Below are 17,343 nucleotides of genomic sequence, written 5' to 3' on the forward strand. Positions count from 1 at the left end.
AATTAATTTGTATTTCTCTGTAGTAGCAGGAACTAACTGGAAAAATGAACTTTTAAGATACAATTTTTAACAGCATAAAAACCCATCAAATGTTTAGTATTCTAGTGAAAGATGCAGAAGACCTCTACAATGAAAACTGCAAAACACCAGAACATTGCTGAGAGAAAACTTTAAAGGCCTAGATAAATGAAGATATATACCATATTCATGGACTGGAAAACTCAATTTTGTTAAAATGTCAGTTTTCCCAATTTGAGCTATAGACTCAAGACAATCTCAGTCAAAATCCCAGCTGATTTACTTGTGGAAGTTGACAGGATGGTATTAAAATTTCTATAGAGACGGAAGGATAATTTTGGAAAAGATGAATAGTCTGAGAACATACACCATAAAATAGAGTCCAAAATAGTGTCCAGAAATAGACTCACACATGATCATTTTATGACAAAGGTGCCAGTGCTATTCAGTGGGGAAAGATTGTTTTTAACAATAAATGTCACTGGAACAGTTAGATAGCCATATAAGAAAAAATAAACCTTGACCCTCCCTCCTACCATTCAGAAACATTGCTTTGAGATGGATCAGTAGTGAAAGGTACAACAATAAGATTTCTAAAAAGAAACATAGGAGAGTATCTTCATGACCCTGGAGACACACACAAAAAAATTACCTATAAAAACTATAAAAGGAGGGGGCGCCTGGGTGGCTCAGTGGTTAAATCCTCTGCCTTTGGCTCAGGTCATGATCTCAGGGTCCTGGGATCGAGCCCTGCATTGGGCTCTCTACTAAGTGGGGTGCCTGCTTCCCCCTCTCTCTCTGCCTGCCTCTCTGCCTACTTGTGATCTCTGCCTGTCAAATAAATAAATAAAATCTTAAAAAAAAAAAACAAACTATAAAAGGAGGAGTGCCTGAGTGGCTCAGTGGGTTAAAGCCTCTGCCTTCAGCTCAGGTCATGATCCCAGGGTCCTGGGATTGAGCCCTGCATCGGGCTCTCTGCTCAGCGGGGAGCCTGCTTCCTCCTCTCTCTGCCTGCCTCCCTGCCTACTTGTGATCTCTGTCTGTCTGTCAGATAAATAAAATCTTAAAAAAATATATAAAAGGAAATAGTTATAAAGTGGACTTCATTACAATTGAGAACTTCACTTTGTCAAAAGATAAAATCAAGATGAGAGAAAAACAAGCCATGGACAGGAAGAAGATGTATTAATACATAAGCCTGAGAAATTCCAGAGTATATAAAGAACTCTTAAAACTCAGCGAGAAGGGCACCTATGTGGCTCAGTTGGTTAAGCGACTGCCTTTGGCTCAGGTCATGATCCTGGAGTCCTGGGATCAAGTCCCGAATCAGGCATTCTGCTCAGCAGGGAGTCTACCTCTACCTCTGACCCTCCCCTTCTCGTGCTCTCTCTCTCATTCTCTCTCTCAAATAAATAAAATCTTTAAAAAAAAAACTCAGTGAGAAAAGACAACCCAATTAAAAATGGGCAAGAGAATTAAACAGGGACTTCACAAAAGGAGATAACACAAATGATCAACATCAATATCATTACTCATCAGAGAATTCAAATTAACACAACAATGAGGGATCACTGCACACTCACTGAAATGGCTAAAATTAAGATACCGAGTATTAGTAAGGATGGGAAGCACCTGGAGCTCTGATACATTGAGAGTGGTAATGTAAATTAGTACAACCATTTTGGAAGACCATTTGGCAGTATCTGCTAAAACCAAGCATGTTTGTTACAGCAATGACCCAGCAATCCCCCTTCTAGATACATACTCAGGTGAAATGAGTGTATCTGTTTACCATAGTATGTATGAGAATGTTCAGGATAGCTCTATTCATAAGAGTTAAAGATTTGAAAACTCTAGTGTCATCAGTAGGAGGATGGCTTAAGTAAATTGTGGTATATTCATACAATAGAATACTACAAAAAGGGAATACACTTCTGACTCAGAAAAAATATAGATGAGTATCACAGACATTATCTTGAACAAAAGAAGTCAGGCACAAAGGAATATCACACGGAGAAAAAATTCATTTTGAAAAACAGCTTTATTGAGATATATAATTCATATGCCATATAATTCACACAATAAAGTATATAATTCAGTGGATTTTAGTATATTCAGAGATACAGACAACCACCAACAATCAATTTTAGAACATTTCATCACTTCAGAAAGAAACCCCCATTACATTCCCTAGCCCTGCTTTCCCCCAGGAGCCCTGTGCAACTACTTTGTGTCTCTCTAGATTTGCATATTTTGGACATTTTATATAAATAGAATCATATAGTATGTGGACTTTTGTGACTGATTTCTTTCACTTAATGTAACATGTTCAAGGTTTATCCGTGTTGTGGCATATAGCAGTATTTCATTCTATTTTATGGTCAAATAATATTCCATTGTATGAACTTACCACATTTTAAAAATCCATTCATCAGTTTTCATCTTTTGGCTATTTTGAATAATGCTGCTGTAGATATTTGTGTCTAAGTTTTTGTGTGGACATACTTTTTCATTTCTCTTTGGTAGACCTAGGTCATATGGTAACTGCATTTTAATCATTTGAGGAGCTGCAGGACTGTTTTCCAAAGCGGCTGCACCATTTTATGTTGTCATCAGTAGTACCTGAGGCTCTGATGTCCCCCCACCTCCATCCCGATACTTGTATTATCTGACTTTTTTTCTTTCTAGCCATTCTAGTGAGTACAGAGTGATGTCCCATTGCAGTTTTGATTTCCTAATGAATGACTTTCCGGACAACTAATGATGTTGAGCATCTTTTCATATGTTTATTGGCCATGTGTATATCTTCTTTGGAGAAATGTGTGTTCAGACTCTTTGCCCAATTTTTTTTTAAGATTTTATTTATTTATTTGGCAGAGAGAGATCACAGTAGGCAGAGAGGCAGGCAGAGAGAGAGAGAGGAGGAAGCAGGCTCCCTGCTGAGCAGGGAGCCCGATGCGGGGCTCGATCCCAGGACCCTGGGATCATGACCTGAGCCGAAGGCAGAGGCTTAACCCACTGAGCCACCCAGGCGCCCCTCTTTGCCCAATTTTTAATTGGGTTATTTGTCTTTCTGTTACTAAGTCATACGTCCTTTACATATTTTAGGTACAAGTCCCTGATCAGATTCATTACTTGAAAATATTTTCTCCCATTCTGTGAGTTGTCTTTTCCCTTTCTTGATAGTGTTTTTTGAAGCACAAATTATTAAAAAGATTTTATTTATTTATTGGACAGAGATAGACACAGTAAGAGAGGGCACATAAGCAAGGGGAGTGGGAAAGGAAGAAGCAGGCTTCCTGCCAAGCAGGGAGCCCGATGTGGGGCTCGATCCCAGCTCCCTGGGATCGTGACCTGAGCCAAAGGCAGACGCTTAACGACTGAGCTGCCCAGACACCCCAAAGCACAAATTGTTTAATTTTGATGAAGTAAAATATATTTTTCTTTTGTTGCTTATGCTTTTGGTATCATATGTAAAAATCCACTGCCAGATTCAGAATTATGAACATTTATTCCTATGTTTTCTTCTGAAAAGTTTTATACTTCTAGCTCCTATATTTAGGTCTTTGATCTATTTTGAGTGAATTTTTGTATGTGGTATGAGGTAAGAGTCTGACCTCATTCTTTTCCATGTGGCTATCCAGTCATTTCAGCACCATTAATTTTTTTTTAAATAGTCTTTCCACATTGGATAGTCTTTGCCTACTTGTGGAAAATTAGTTGATCATAAACACATCGTTTTATTTCTGGATTGTCAGTTCTGTCCCATTGATATGCATGTCTGTCCTTATGCCAGTACCACACTGTCTTAATTATCATTGCTTTGTAGTAAGTTTTGAAATCAGGAAGTGTTAGTCCTCCAAATTTGTTCTTTTTTCAAGATCATTTTGGCTATTCTGGGTTCCTTGAATTTCCATATGAATTTTAGGATCGGCCTGACAATTTCTGAAAAAAGAAAAGAGCCAGCTGGGATTCTGATAGGGATTGTGTTGAATCTGTAGATCATTTTTGGGAGTATTGCCATCTTAACAAAGTTAAGTCTTTTAATCTATGAACATGGAATATTTTTCCATTTATTTACATCTTTAATTTTTCGGTGATGTTTTATAATTTTCATTGTACAAATCCGGCACATCTTTTAATTTATTCCTAGGTATTTTATTGTTTCTAATGCTATTGTGAATGGAATTCTTTTCTTAATCTTATTTTCAGTTTGCTCATTGCTATTTTATAGAACTAGAATTGATTTTTTTTGCATTTTTGATTTTTTAGAATTGATTTTTTATATTGATCTTAAACTTGTTTATTTTTTCTAATGGTATTTTACTGAATTCCCTAGGAATCATATTTACAAGATCACATTTTACTATTTATTTTCTGTCCTGATGTCTTTTGTTTATCTTGCTTAATTTCTTTGACTAGAACTTTCAGTGCAATATTGAATAGCAGTGGTGAAAGTGGGCATTCTTTTTTGTTCTATCTTAGAGGGAGAGTCCAGTCTTTCACTAGTAAGTGTGTTGTTAGCTGTGGGTTTTCCAGAGATGCCCTTTATCAGATTGAGGAAGTTCCCTTCTGGTTTGTTAATTGTTTTTATCATGAAAGGATATTGGATTCTGTCAAATGGTTTTCTGCCTCTGGAGAACATCATGTAGTTTTTGTTTCTTATTTTATTGATATGGTATATTGCATTAATTGATTTTCAGTTGTTAAAGCAATCTTGCATTTCTGGGTAGATCCCACTTGGGCATATTGCATAATTATTTTCTTTGCTGCTGAGTTCAATTTACTAGTATTTTGTTGGGAATTTTTGAGTTTATATTCCTAAGAGATATTTGTAATTTTCTTTATTTGTGATATCTTTGGTATCACAGTAATACTGGCCTCATAGAATGAGTCATGAGTGTTCCATCCCCTTCTATTTTTTAAAAGATTTATTTATTTACTGTAGAGAGGGGGAAGTGCACGAGTTGGGGGAGGGGTAGAGGGAGAGAAACTCAAGCAGACTCCGTGTTGAGCATGGAACTGGACATGGGGCCCCATCCCATGACCCTGAGAGCATGACCTGAGCCAAAATTAAGAGTTGGACACTCAACCAACTGAGCCACCCAGGTACCCCCATCCTCTTCTATTTTTATAAAAGAATTTATGAGAATTAGTATTAATTCTTTAATTGTTTGTTACAGTCCAGTGGTGAAGCTGTTTAGTCCTGGCTTTTCTTTTTCTATAGTTTTAAAAACTATTTAAATTGCTGTATTCACTGGGGCACCTCGGTGGCTCAATTAAGAGTCTGCCTTTGACTACTGGGTATTTACCCCAAAGATACAGATGTAGTGAAAAGAAGGGCCATCTGTACCCCAGTGTTCATGCAGCAATGGCCACAGTCGCCAAACTGTGGAAAGAACCAAGATGCCCTTCAATGGATGAATGGATAAGGAAGATGTGGTCCATATACACTATGGAGTATTATGCCTCCATGAGAAAGGATGAATACCCAACTTTTGTAGCAACATGGACGGGACTGGAAGAGATTATGCTGAGTGAAATAAGTCAAGCAGAGAGAGTCAATTATCATACGGTTTTACTTATTTGTGGAGCTTAAGAAATAACAGGGAGGACATGGGGAGATGGAGAGGAGAAGGGAGTTGAGGGAAATTGGAGGGGGAGATGAACCATGAGAGACTATGGACTTTGAAAAACAATCTGAGGGTTTTGAAGGGGCAGGGGGGTGGGAAGTTGGGCCAGCCTGTGGCGGGTATTGTGGAGGGCATGTATTGCATGGAGCACTGGGTGTGGTGCATAAACAATGAATTCTAGTACACTGAAAAGTCATTAAAAAAATAAAAAATTAAAAAAAAAAGAGCCTGCCTTTGGCTCAGGTCATGATCCCAGGGTTCTGGGATCAAGCCCTACATCGGGCTTCCTGCGGGAGAGAGCCTGCTTCTCCCTCTCCCTCTGATACTCCCCCTGCTTATGTGCACTCATGCATTCTCTCTTTCTCCCTCTCAAATAAATAAATAAAAATCTTTTAAAAAATAAATTACTTTATTCACTATAGGTCTGTTTAGATTGTCTATTTCTTCTTGAGTCCGTTTCAGTAGTTTTTCTTTCTAGGAAACTGTCCATTTCATACAGGTTATCTAACTTATTGATGTACAGTTATTCATAGCACTCCTTTGTAATCCTTTTTATTTCTCTGAGGTTGGTAATATTTCTTTTTTCCCTTCTGATTCTAGAAATGAGGCTTCTAGAGACTTAGTCAGTTTGTTGATCTTTTCAAAGAATTAGCTTCTGATTTCATTAATTTTTTCTTTTGTTTTCCTATTCTCGATTCATTTCCACTCCAATCTTTATTATTCTCTATCTTCTACTTGTTTGAGTTATTTTGGTCTTAACTAAGGTAGAAGATTAGATTACTGATGTGAAGTGTTTCTCCTTTCTTAATGTAGGTGCTTATAGATACAAATTTTCCTGTAGGCACTACTGTAACTGTATCCCATTTGTTTTGGTGTATTGCGTCCTCATTTTTATTCATTTCAAAATATTTTCTAATTTCTCTTTTGATTTATTTTTTGACCCACTGGTTGTTTAAAGATACATTTATTTTACGTATATTTGTACATTTCCCAATTTTTTTTTCTGTTATTAATTTTTTTTAAAGATTTTATTTATTTGGGACGCCTGGGTGGCTCAGTTGGTTAAGCAGCTGCCTTCGGCTCAGGTCATGATCCCAGCGTCCTGGGATCGAGTCCCACATCAGGCTCCTTGCTTGGCGGGGAGCCTGCTTCTCCCTCTGCCTCTGCCTGCTTCTCTGTGTGCCTGTGCTCGCTCGCTCGCTCTCCCTCTGTCCCTGACAAATAAATAAAAATCTTTAAAAAAAAAAGATTTTATTTATTTGACACACAGAGATCACAAGCAGGCAGAGAGGCAGGTGGGGGTTGGGGGGAAGCAGGCTCCCCACCGAGCAGAGAGCCCAATGTGGGGCTCGATCCCAGGACCCTGAGATCATGACCTGAGCCGAAGGCAGAGGCGCCCCCTGTTATTAATTTTTAATTTCATATGGTCACAGAACATACTTTGCATTATTTTATACTTTGAAATTTACTGAAGTTTGTTTTATGACCTAGAGCATAGTCTGCACTTGAGAAGAACATATATTCTGCTGCTCTTTGGGAGCGATATTCTATAGATGTCTGTTAGGTCTAGTTGGCTTACAGTATTTTCATTTTTTTTCCTTATTGATTTTCTGTCTAGTTGTTTTACACATAACTCATTTTTTTGAAGTTGAAGAACACCCAACTATCAATAACTGCATTAAATATAAATGGTCTAAATCAGGCACTTTCTTAAAGTTCTAATAGTGAGTATTTTAGGCTAGCAGGTCTTGGACACAACTGCTCAATTCTGCCATTGTCACAGGAGTACATGGACCATATTTAAACAAAGGACATAATTGTGTTCAAATAAAACTTTATTTCGATAACAGTCAGCCTGCCCACAGATTGTAGTTTGCTCACCCCTGGTCTAAACACACTGATTAAACATGAAGAATGTCATACTGGATAAAAAAATCAAGACCCAACTACGTGTTGTCTACCAAAAAAACCCACTTCAATATGGAGACATATATAGGTCAGAAATAAAAGGAATTGAAAAGGGTACACTATACAAACACTAAGAAAAGGAACGCTGGAATGGCTATATTAATAGCTAGCAAAAAGTTGAGAGCAAGCAACATTACTCAGGATAAAGAGAAACATAATGAAAAACTGATCAATTAAAAATGACAACATAACTACTTGAAATCTGTGATGTACCTAACAACAGAGCTTCAAAACACATGAAGTGAAAACTGATAGAAATGGAAGGTTGAATAGGAAAACCCATAACTACAGTTGGAGACTTCAATACTCATTTTTCAGTAGTCAATAGAACCAAGTCAGTAGATACTCAAAAACGATGGAGAAGACATGAACAGCACTCTCAACCAACTTGATCTAATTGACATCTAGAGAATACTCGATCCTACAATGGCAGAATACATTTTCTTTTTTCAAAAGCACACTGAACATTCATCACAGTAGTCCATGTTCTGAACCATAAAACAAACTTCAAAAAATGTAAAAGTATTGAAATCATACAAAGTACTTCTCTGACCATAATGGAATTAAATTATAAAATTATAATAGAGAGCCATCTGTAAAATCTCCAAATATTTGGAAATTAAACAACACACTTTCCAATAATCTAATGGGTTCAAGAACAAGTCATGAAAGGAAATCAGGAATAGTTTGAGTGGAATGAAAATGAAAGCACGTATATAAAAATTGAGAAGATATGGGGGGAGGGATTGGCTGGCTCAGTTCTGGACATTGGGGAAGGTAATGTGCTATGGTGAGTGCTGTGAATTGTGTAAGACTGCTGATTCACAGACCTGTACCCCTGAAGCAAATAATACATTATATGTTAATAGAAATAAATAAAAGTTAAAAAATCAAGAAGATACAGCTAAAGCAGTGTTCAGACAAAAATTGATTGCATTAGATAGAGATCTCAGATAATCTAAGGCTTCACCCTAAGAAACTAGAAAAAAATAGCAAATTAAACCCAATTGAGTGGAACAAAAGAAATAAGAGCAGAAATCAATAAAATTTAAAACAGGTGCCTGGCTGGTTCAGTTGCTCAGTGTGCAACTCTTGATCTTGGGGCTGTGAGTTTGAGCCCCACATTGAGTGTAAAGGTTACTTTAAAATAAATCTTAAAAATAAAAACAAAATACATTAAAGTAAAAACAATGAAATCAAAAGCTATGTTGTTGTTGTTGTTGTTGTTTTGAGAAGATCAGTACAATTGAGAAACCCCTACCCAGGCAGATAGACACAAATTAACAATGTCAAGAATGAAAATAGAGACATCACTATAGATCCTGCAGACATTTAAAAAGATGATTAACAACTGTTATGATCATTATGCCTATGACTTTGACAGCTTTTTATGAGGTGGACAAATTCCTTGAAAGTCACAAACTAACAAAGCTGCTTCAAGGAGAAATAGATAATCTGAATAGTCTTATACCCATTGAATTTATAGTTTAAAATCTTGTAACAGAGAAAACTCCAGTAGGGAATTCTATCAGACATTTGAAGACATAATACCAGCTTTATACAGACCCTTCAAGAAAGAAGAGGGCATACTTCCCGGCTCATTTTATGAGCTCATTTTTACTGATACCAACACCAGACAAAATATAAGAAAGCTATGGACCAATATTCCTCATGAAAATAGCTGCAGAAATCCTCAACAAAATATTAGCAAGTTAAATTTAGTAAAATTTGAAAAGGATAAGAGACCATAACTATGTGAGGTTTGTCCTAGGTTCAACATTGTAGACTCAAATTACCGTATCAACAGTTAAGTGAAAAGATTGAACATCCATTTATGATTTTTTTAAAAACCCTGAGCAAACCAAGAAAAGTAGGGAAGTTTCTCAACCTGATACAGGGCATCTACAAAGATAAAACTACAGCCAATATTAAGTTTAATGACGAAAGGCTGAATGCTTTCCCTCTAAGGGCAGGAACAAGTCAAGGTTGTCTGCTCTCACTTCTGTTCAGCATCTTCCTAGAAGTCTTAGCCAGTGCAATGAGCCAAGCAAAAGAATGGAAAAAAGACAGAATGAAAAAGAAGAAATAAAATGACTTCTATTTGCAGATGACATGATTGTCTACATAGAAAATCCCAATCTACAGAAAAGTTACTATGATTAGTAAATGAATTTGGCAAGTTAATAGAATATAAGGCCAAATATTCAAAAATCTATTATATTTCTGTGTACTAGTAATGACATTCAAGAATAGGCAGTAACAATCAATAGTGATAGAAATCAAAATAGTTGTTAACTCTGCTAAGGTGATATTGACCTGAAAAGGAGCACAAATGTTGGAAGTGTTCTGTATCATGATCTGGGTAGTGGTTACATGGTTTAAACATACATGAAAATTCAACAAGCTGCTTCTTTAAGATTAACGGGTTTTATTCAGTTTATTGTATGTGTGCTATACCTCAAAACATTTTTTAGGGGCGCCTGGGTGGCTCAGTTGGTTAAATGTCTGCCTTTGGCTCCAGTCATGATCCCAGGGTCCTGGGATTGAGCCCCACATTGGGCTCCCTGCTCAGCAGGGAGTCGTCTTCTCCCTTTCGCTCTGCCTCTCCCCCCAGCTTGTGCTCTCTTGCTTACACACAGTCTCTCTCATATAAATAAATAAAATCTTTAAAAAAGAAAAAAAAACTTTTTTAAAAAGTTCAGTCTAACCAGGATGAATGAAAACCATCTCACATCCTGTGGTGTATGCCATCTGATAGAACTTTCTGCCCATGGTGATACCCAAGAAATACTATTTACTGACTAAAGGAAATAATTTGGAAACACTTTTTACTTTGCTTAAAATAAAACCACAGTTAGCTTATACAGCATTCCATCTTTTGGTTAACACAGTCATTAAAGTGAGGCAGATAAACATTGGATCTAGATTAGATAGTAGCTGGACTTTTTCAGGCAATAGGAACATTATGGAACATTATGACAATAATTTCAGGAAATGTAGACAATGCTACTGAATGCATTAGAGGGTGCTCAAAGTTTGGTGAATTGATAATTTATTTAATGATTTAAAATGTAAAAATATATTTAATGATTTAAATTTATAATGTTTTTAATGATATAAAATGTAAAAATGTATCTAATGATTTAAAAATGTAGGGGCGTCTCGGTGGCTCAGTGGGTTAAAGCCTCTGCCTTCGGCTCAGGTCATGATCCCAGGGTCCTGGGATCGAGCCCCGCATCGGGCTCTCTGCTCCGCGGAGGGCCTGCTTCCTCCTCTCTCTCTGCCTGCCTCCCTGCCTGCTTGTGATCTCTCTCTCTGTCAAATGAATAAATAAAATCTTCAAAAAAAAAATGTAGGGAGCCTGGGTGGCTCAGTTGGTTAAGCGACTGCCTTCAGCTCAGGTCATGATCCTGGAGTCCTGGGATCGAGTCCCGCATCAGGCTCCCAGCTCCACGGGGAGTCTGCTTCTCCCTCTGACCTTCTCCTCGCTCATGCTCTCTCTCACTGTCTCTCTCTCTCTCTCAAGTAAATAAATAAAATATAAAAATAAATAAATAAATAAATAAAAATGTAAAATGTCTATATACAGAAGCTAGGACAACCTTCAGTTTGTAAGTAGAATTAATTTTCCTCAACAGAAAAATCTCCCCAGAAGAGAGATTAGAATAGAATAATAAAATATAATCACAGAGGATGTTGCATTTTTGCCTCCCTCTTAGGGGACTTCTCAAGTGATCCATGTGAGACACTGCTTCTGCTGTATGAGTTTGAAGTTAAAGCCAAAATGAATGATCCATTCCTTGACAGCTTCCTGGAATCAGTGTGGGAACTGCCTCATTTGGAAAGTAAAACATTTGAAATAATTGCATGTAAGTGCTATATTTATGTTTTTGGAAGACTGTTAGACATTTAGATTGTACTACTTTTTTTCTTCTCTCTGTCCTTCGTTCTTTACCTTCAGGTGGGATATAATGTTTTCTCATAGCACTTTGTTTCTCCTTCTCTAATGGCATTCTTGAAATGTCATGTATTATAGTCATTAATGCATCTATCTTTTTCTTTATATGAGACTATAAGCTCCTTAGGGTCGTGAAGAATATTTGCTTATATTTGTTGTTCTTAGACACCTGAGTAAAGTGCATTACTTATAATAGGCGTACCTACTCTAGGTGTGGAATTGAATTACATAACTACGCAATGGGGGAGCTTGAACCTTGGAAAGCTGGTTTTACTCAGCTAGATAGAAATGACCATCAGCTGTTTAACTAATCAAAGGTGATACAATCTTAGCAATTTATTAAACTGTACAAAGAGGGGGGTCCTTGGCTGGTTCAGTCAGTAGATCACAAAACTCCGTGTAGAGATTACTTAAAAATAAAGTCTTTTAAAAAATAAAGTGTACAAAGAAATACTGGTAATATTCTTTAATATAATGACCACTCTCAAATTTCTGGTTGGGCTGTAAGTTAAGTAGTATTTGAGGTCCCAGAACCTATATGGGGATATGCTGCAGGAAATGGCCTAATTATTTTTCCTTTTTTCTCCCCCTTCCCTCCTCGGGAGCCTGTGTGGTTAATAAAGGTATTAGGCACAAAGGTCACATTTGCCTTTCCTTATCTCGTAAGACAAAATTCCTAGAGACAAGGAGCAGCTGGTCTATACTTTATGGACATGTAATGGTGACCACTTCTTATATAATGGATCTCCAATTAGAAACCTGGTAAATGCATTTGGAAGTTTTAGGGTTTGTTATCTCTGACACTCACTCTCATGTCAACTGTTTCCTGTTTTAAGTATTAGACTGAAACAGTATATTGTAGTATAATTTTTTTTAATTTTTTATTTCTTTTCAGTGTAACAGTATTCATTGTTTTTGCACCACACCCAGTGCTCCATGCAATACGTGCCCTCCCTAATACCCACCACCTGGTTCCCCCAACCTCCCACCCCCTGCCCCTTCAAAACCCTCAGGTTGTTTTTCAGAGTCCGTTTGATTATTGCCCTTTTACTGATCTGCTTTTTGTTTCCACCTTTGTGTGCCCCTCCTTGACTCTGGCTCATAAGATTATTGCTTTACCTGTATGACTGTGAGCAGGATCACAGAAACAGTAGGTTCTCTGTTGATGTTTGCTAAAGAGAAGATTACCCTGGTGACCCTACCACGTTATTCTACCCAGAATCTATAAGCTGTCTCTGAAAGCCAGCATGGACTCCTGATTTCATAAAATGCAATTTTATGAAAAATAGAGGTTTTTGTCCATTGGTTGGTTGGTTTGTGTTAATCTGTTCCAGGCCAGTTTCATTAGAGAGAGCAAGTTGTAGCCTGGGATGAAAACTGATAGATAAGGTACTCAACAGCCTTTTTTCTTTCCTTCCTATAGCATTAGCAGTGGAAATGCCTGCACACTATCCTTCCATTGCTCTGAAGGCCTTGAAAAGGGCCTTACTGCTTTACAAAAAGAAAGAATCCATTGATGTGTTGAAATACAGGTTAGTAAATATAACTTAACACTAAATCTAGGCTTTTTGATAACCAAAAGATATTAAACTTATGGGTTTGATAACCCATAAGTCATCAGTCATACTCAAACTGTTCCAACTTAAAAGATGATCAGGGGCACTCCTGTAACTCCTGAACTAAAAAGCCCTCAAAACAGCTCCATATTTAGAGTTATAATATAGACCAAGAATTAATTAGCTATGTCAGGGAGTCTGGATTTCTCAAAAGAGGGTAAAAAAAGGGGCAAAATTGCTTCTTTGTGTGAGACTATATATATGATAAAATTACTAAGTACCTTTCAGAGATTAATATAACAACCACCAATGTACCCACCACCCAAATTTAACAAATGTTAACATTTTGCAATATTTGCCCCAGGTGTTTTTTCTAAGCACCTTTCTTTAAGGACTAACCAGTGCTCTGCATCATAATACAAAATATTATTTATTAGAGATTTTGTGTTTTCTCTGCCTAGACGTGGGGAAATGATGTGTGATTTTTCTGTGAAAAACTTTATTACAGTCTTTCTTTTCTGAGACATGAGAGACAGTTCTCCTGGAATTATTCCCAGTTTAAATCCCAATTCCCTTGCCCGTTTCGAGTATGTAATGAGATGCTTTAAAATGTCTATAGATCAAACCAGCTCATAAAATATAATAAACAGCTACAACTCCTTAGTGCAGGAAACTAAAAAAAGGTGAAAGACAACCATAGGCATAATAAAAAGGAGGATTGGTCAGCCCCTTTTATAGCTTCAAAAATCTGTCTTCTGAGGTTGGAGGCCAGATAAAAATGAGGGAAGAACAGAAGTGTTTTGAAGCTCGTAGTCTGGGATGAGATCCAGATTTTACTTATCTTAGCCATGATGCCAGTGATTTATTTCCTTATGGGATGAGTTTTCTCTTTTTGATTTCAGCAAATGTATGCACAACTTGATTAACCTCTTAGTGCCAGATGGGGTGCCAGATTCGGAACTGTGTCCCCTGGAAGAAGTTTGGGGTCATTTTGAAGATGCTCTGAGCGTCATTATCCATACCGTAAGTCAACCAGTGATACTAAGCTATTCTTTAAAATTAGAACTGTCTTCTGTGTTAGAAATGACATAAAATAGTGCTTTCTGATGTGAGTTTTAGGGTAAATAAATTCATATTATAATATACTTACACACTATAAAATTTCCCTGTGTTTATGAACTGTAAAGAGTTAAAAGTAGAAAATTTCTGATACAGCTATACTATGGATTAAATGAAAATAGCAGTACCACCTGGAATTTTTAATTATTTTGTGTTTTCAAAACCTGGTAGAATTGTTACTTCCGCTGTGATGACAGTAAACCTTTGAAAAACCTTATTGTTATTCTTTCCATTTCTTCAAGGCAGGTAATAGAGTAGAAGGAACATGGAGGACCTGTATTTTTGTCCCTTCTCTGCTGTTTTTTTTTTTTTTTCAGCACAGGTTTATTCAGTGATTTTTAAATTAGCTTTATTGAGGTGTAATTTATATACACTTTGTATATGTACCATTTGGTGATTTTAGTAAGTTTGTAGAGTTAATGCAGCTGTCACCACCATCCAGTTTTAGAATATTTCCATTACCCCAAAGTTTCTTCTCACCTGTTTGTGGTTAGTCCCTATTCCCACCTTAAGGCCCAGGCAACCACAGATCTGCTACTCTGCCAATTTTCTCTTTCTGGACATTTCATATGAATGAAACCACGCAGCGTGTGATCTCTTGTGTCTAGCTTCTTTCAGTTTAGCATAATATTTTTGAGGCTCATCCATGTAGCAGGTATCAGTATTTTAATCCTTCCTATGTTATTATATTCTACTGAATGGATATATCACATTTTCTTTATCTACTCACTAGTTGGTAGTCATTTGAGTTGGTTTTACTTTTTAGCTATTACGAATAATACTGCTATGTTATTTGTATACCAGTCTTTGTGGACATATGTTTTCAGTACTCTTGAATATATGAATTTCTGGGTCATTTGGTAATTTTATGTTTAACTTTCTGAGGAGCTACAATCTGTTTTCCAAAGTGGTTGCACTATTTTACATCCCTAACAGCGGTGTATGAGGGTTCTAATTTCCACACTTCCGCATCGACACAATAATGTCTATCTTTTTCATTATAGTCATTTTAGTGAGGGTGTAGTGGTAGCTCATTGTGGTTTTGATTTGTATTTTCTTGATGGCCAATGGTGTTTATAATTTTTTATGTGTTTGTTGACCTTTTCTATGCCTTCTTTGGGAAAATGTCCATTCAGTTATTTTCCCATTTTAAAAATTGGGTTCTTGTTGAGTTGTAGGATTTATTTATATATTCTAGGTACAAATCATTTATCAGATATGCTGTTTATAAATATTTTCCCCCTGTCTCTGGCTTGTCATTTCATTTTCTTAATGACATAACTTAAAAAGCAAAAGTTCTAAGTTTTGATGAAGTCTAAATTTATCAGTTTTCTTTATGGTTCATGTTTTGGTCATGATAAGAAATCTTCGCCTATCTCAAATTTTGAAAGATTTTCCCCAGTGTTTTCTTGTAGAAGTTTTTATGCTTTTATCTCTTACATATAGGTTTATGATCCCGTTTTTAGTTTATTTGCTTATGGTGTAAGGTAGGGTCCTCCTGTGCCATTTGACTTTGGTTTTCTCATTTATAAAATGGAAATAACACCTGCTCTGACTCCCACACTGAGGTTTTACGGATCAATTAAAATAGTAATTTGTCTTGTAAACTTTAACAGCTCATACACATGTAAGGTGGTATTGTTATTATAAGGGAGCTATAAAATATTAAGGTTAAGTGGCTTGCTTAAAGTCTCACAGGAAGTCATTATTTGAGTCCATGTTAATAACTGAGGATCCTGACTCTGCTTTGGGCTCAATTGCCTCTTCATGTAAAAATATGTGCAAACCACAGCAGATGGTGGAACAGTGTAGCAGGGTGACAACCTGGTACAAACCCGCATCGACTTCAAAAACCTAGAATTCTCCTGGAGCTATGTAATTATGGCCTATGTGAATTTAAGTTAAAAAAAATTAGCATTGAACATTTTGGAGATATATATATATATATATATTTTACTTTCTTTTGGGGAGAAGAGAAAGTTCTATTTCTAAGCCATGAGCCTCATCTGGACCTTCAGATGTGTTTGCCATGGTAACTAATACAAACTAAAATTAAATTGTACTGTAAATCCAAATTGATCCATTTCCATAGTCTCTATATAAGGCCTAAACCACTCAGAGCAATTTTTTTACACTTCTATTCTATCTATTACTGTTCCATCCCCCTGGATCTTGGGTTTTCTGTTACAGAGCTCAGTGTTTTTCTACTTTTTTGACAAGTCTCACATCCATTATTGCTCATCCCCTGAAACATGGTGGGATAGTTCACTTTTTTAATGTATAGATTAATTTAATAATCCTGTTGGCTCCTTATATATGTTGCTTTTTCCTCTTTGATTGAATATGTTATGTATCTCCTTTGTTTTAAATGCTTGGGAGAAAATTCAGCCCTTGTTTGACTTTTGTAATGACCAGTCACTCATTATTTATTGAGCAGTTAGTGATTATTGAGCATTACCAAGTGACTCCATACTGTGGTAAAATGGCTGTTGCACAGATATAAAATCTCATGTCTCACAGTATTGTGCTTTACATTTTTCAAAGGATTCTTTTTTTTAAAGATTTTATTTTATTTATTTGACAGAGAGAGAGGGATCACAAGTAGGCAGAGAGGCAGGCAGGGAGAGAGGGGAAACAGGCTCCCTGCTGAGCAGAGAGCCCGATGCGGGGCCGATGCGGGGCACGATCCCAGGACCCTGATATCAGGACCTGAGCCAAAGGCAGAGGCTTAACCCACTGAGCCACCCAGGCGCCCCTAAAGGATTCTTATATCCGTTATTTCATATGATCCCTGCCCCCTCCCCAACATTTCTGTGAAATAGAGTGCTGTACTATTATTCTTGACAAGTCCTTTCAAATGAGGAAATTTTTAAGTTTCAGAAAAGTCAGATTACCCTGTTGGTGGCACTAGTGGTGAGCATAGCTGCCTTCCAAAAAAGTCGAGTTACCACTTTGCCTAAGTTCATATGGCTAATGAATGAGAGTCAGGACTAGAACTCGGGTCATCTGACTGTACTTCCAGAGCTCTTTCCTCCATAACACATATCTTCTTTATCTGCTCTTGCTAGACTTCAGTTCAAAGGAGAGGCTC

At 36.9% G+C, this 17,343-nt stretch overlaps 1 protein-coding gene across 2 annotated transcripts in view; it reads left to right on the forward strand.

The window, feature by feature from the left end:
- TEX11 (testis expressed 11) overlaps positions 1 to 17,343 on the forward strand; it is a 292,212-nt gene that overhangs the window by 251,493 nt on the left and 23,376 nt on the right. For both annotated transcript variants that reach the window (XM_032847753.1, XM_032847754.1), the window contains 3 exons: positions 11,339 to 11,488; positions 13,001 to 13,109; positions 14,036 to 14,156. In XM_032847753.1, the coding sequence (XP_032703644.1) occupies positions 11,339 to 11,488; positions 13,001 to 13,109; positions 14,036 to 14,156 (380 nt within the window). The remainder of the gene's footprint in view (positions 1 to 11,338; positions 11,489 to 13,000; positions 13,110 to 14,035; positions 14,157 to 17,343) is intronic.

The sequence above is a fragment of the Lontra canadensis genome, unplaced genomic scaffold (genome assembly GCF_010015895.1).
Source record: "Lontra canadensis isolate GAN:19392208 unplaced genomic scaffold, GSC_riverotter_1.0 scaffold193, whole genome shotgun sequence".
NCBI lineage: Eukaryota > Metazoa > Chordata > Mammalia > Carnivora > Mustelidae > Lontra > Lontra canadensis.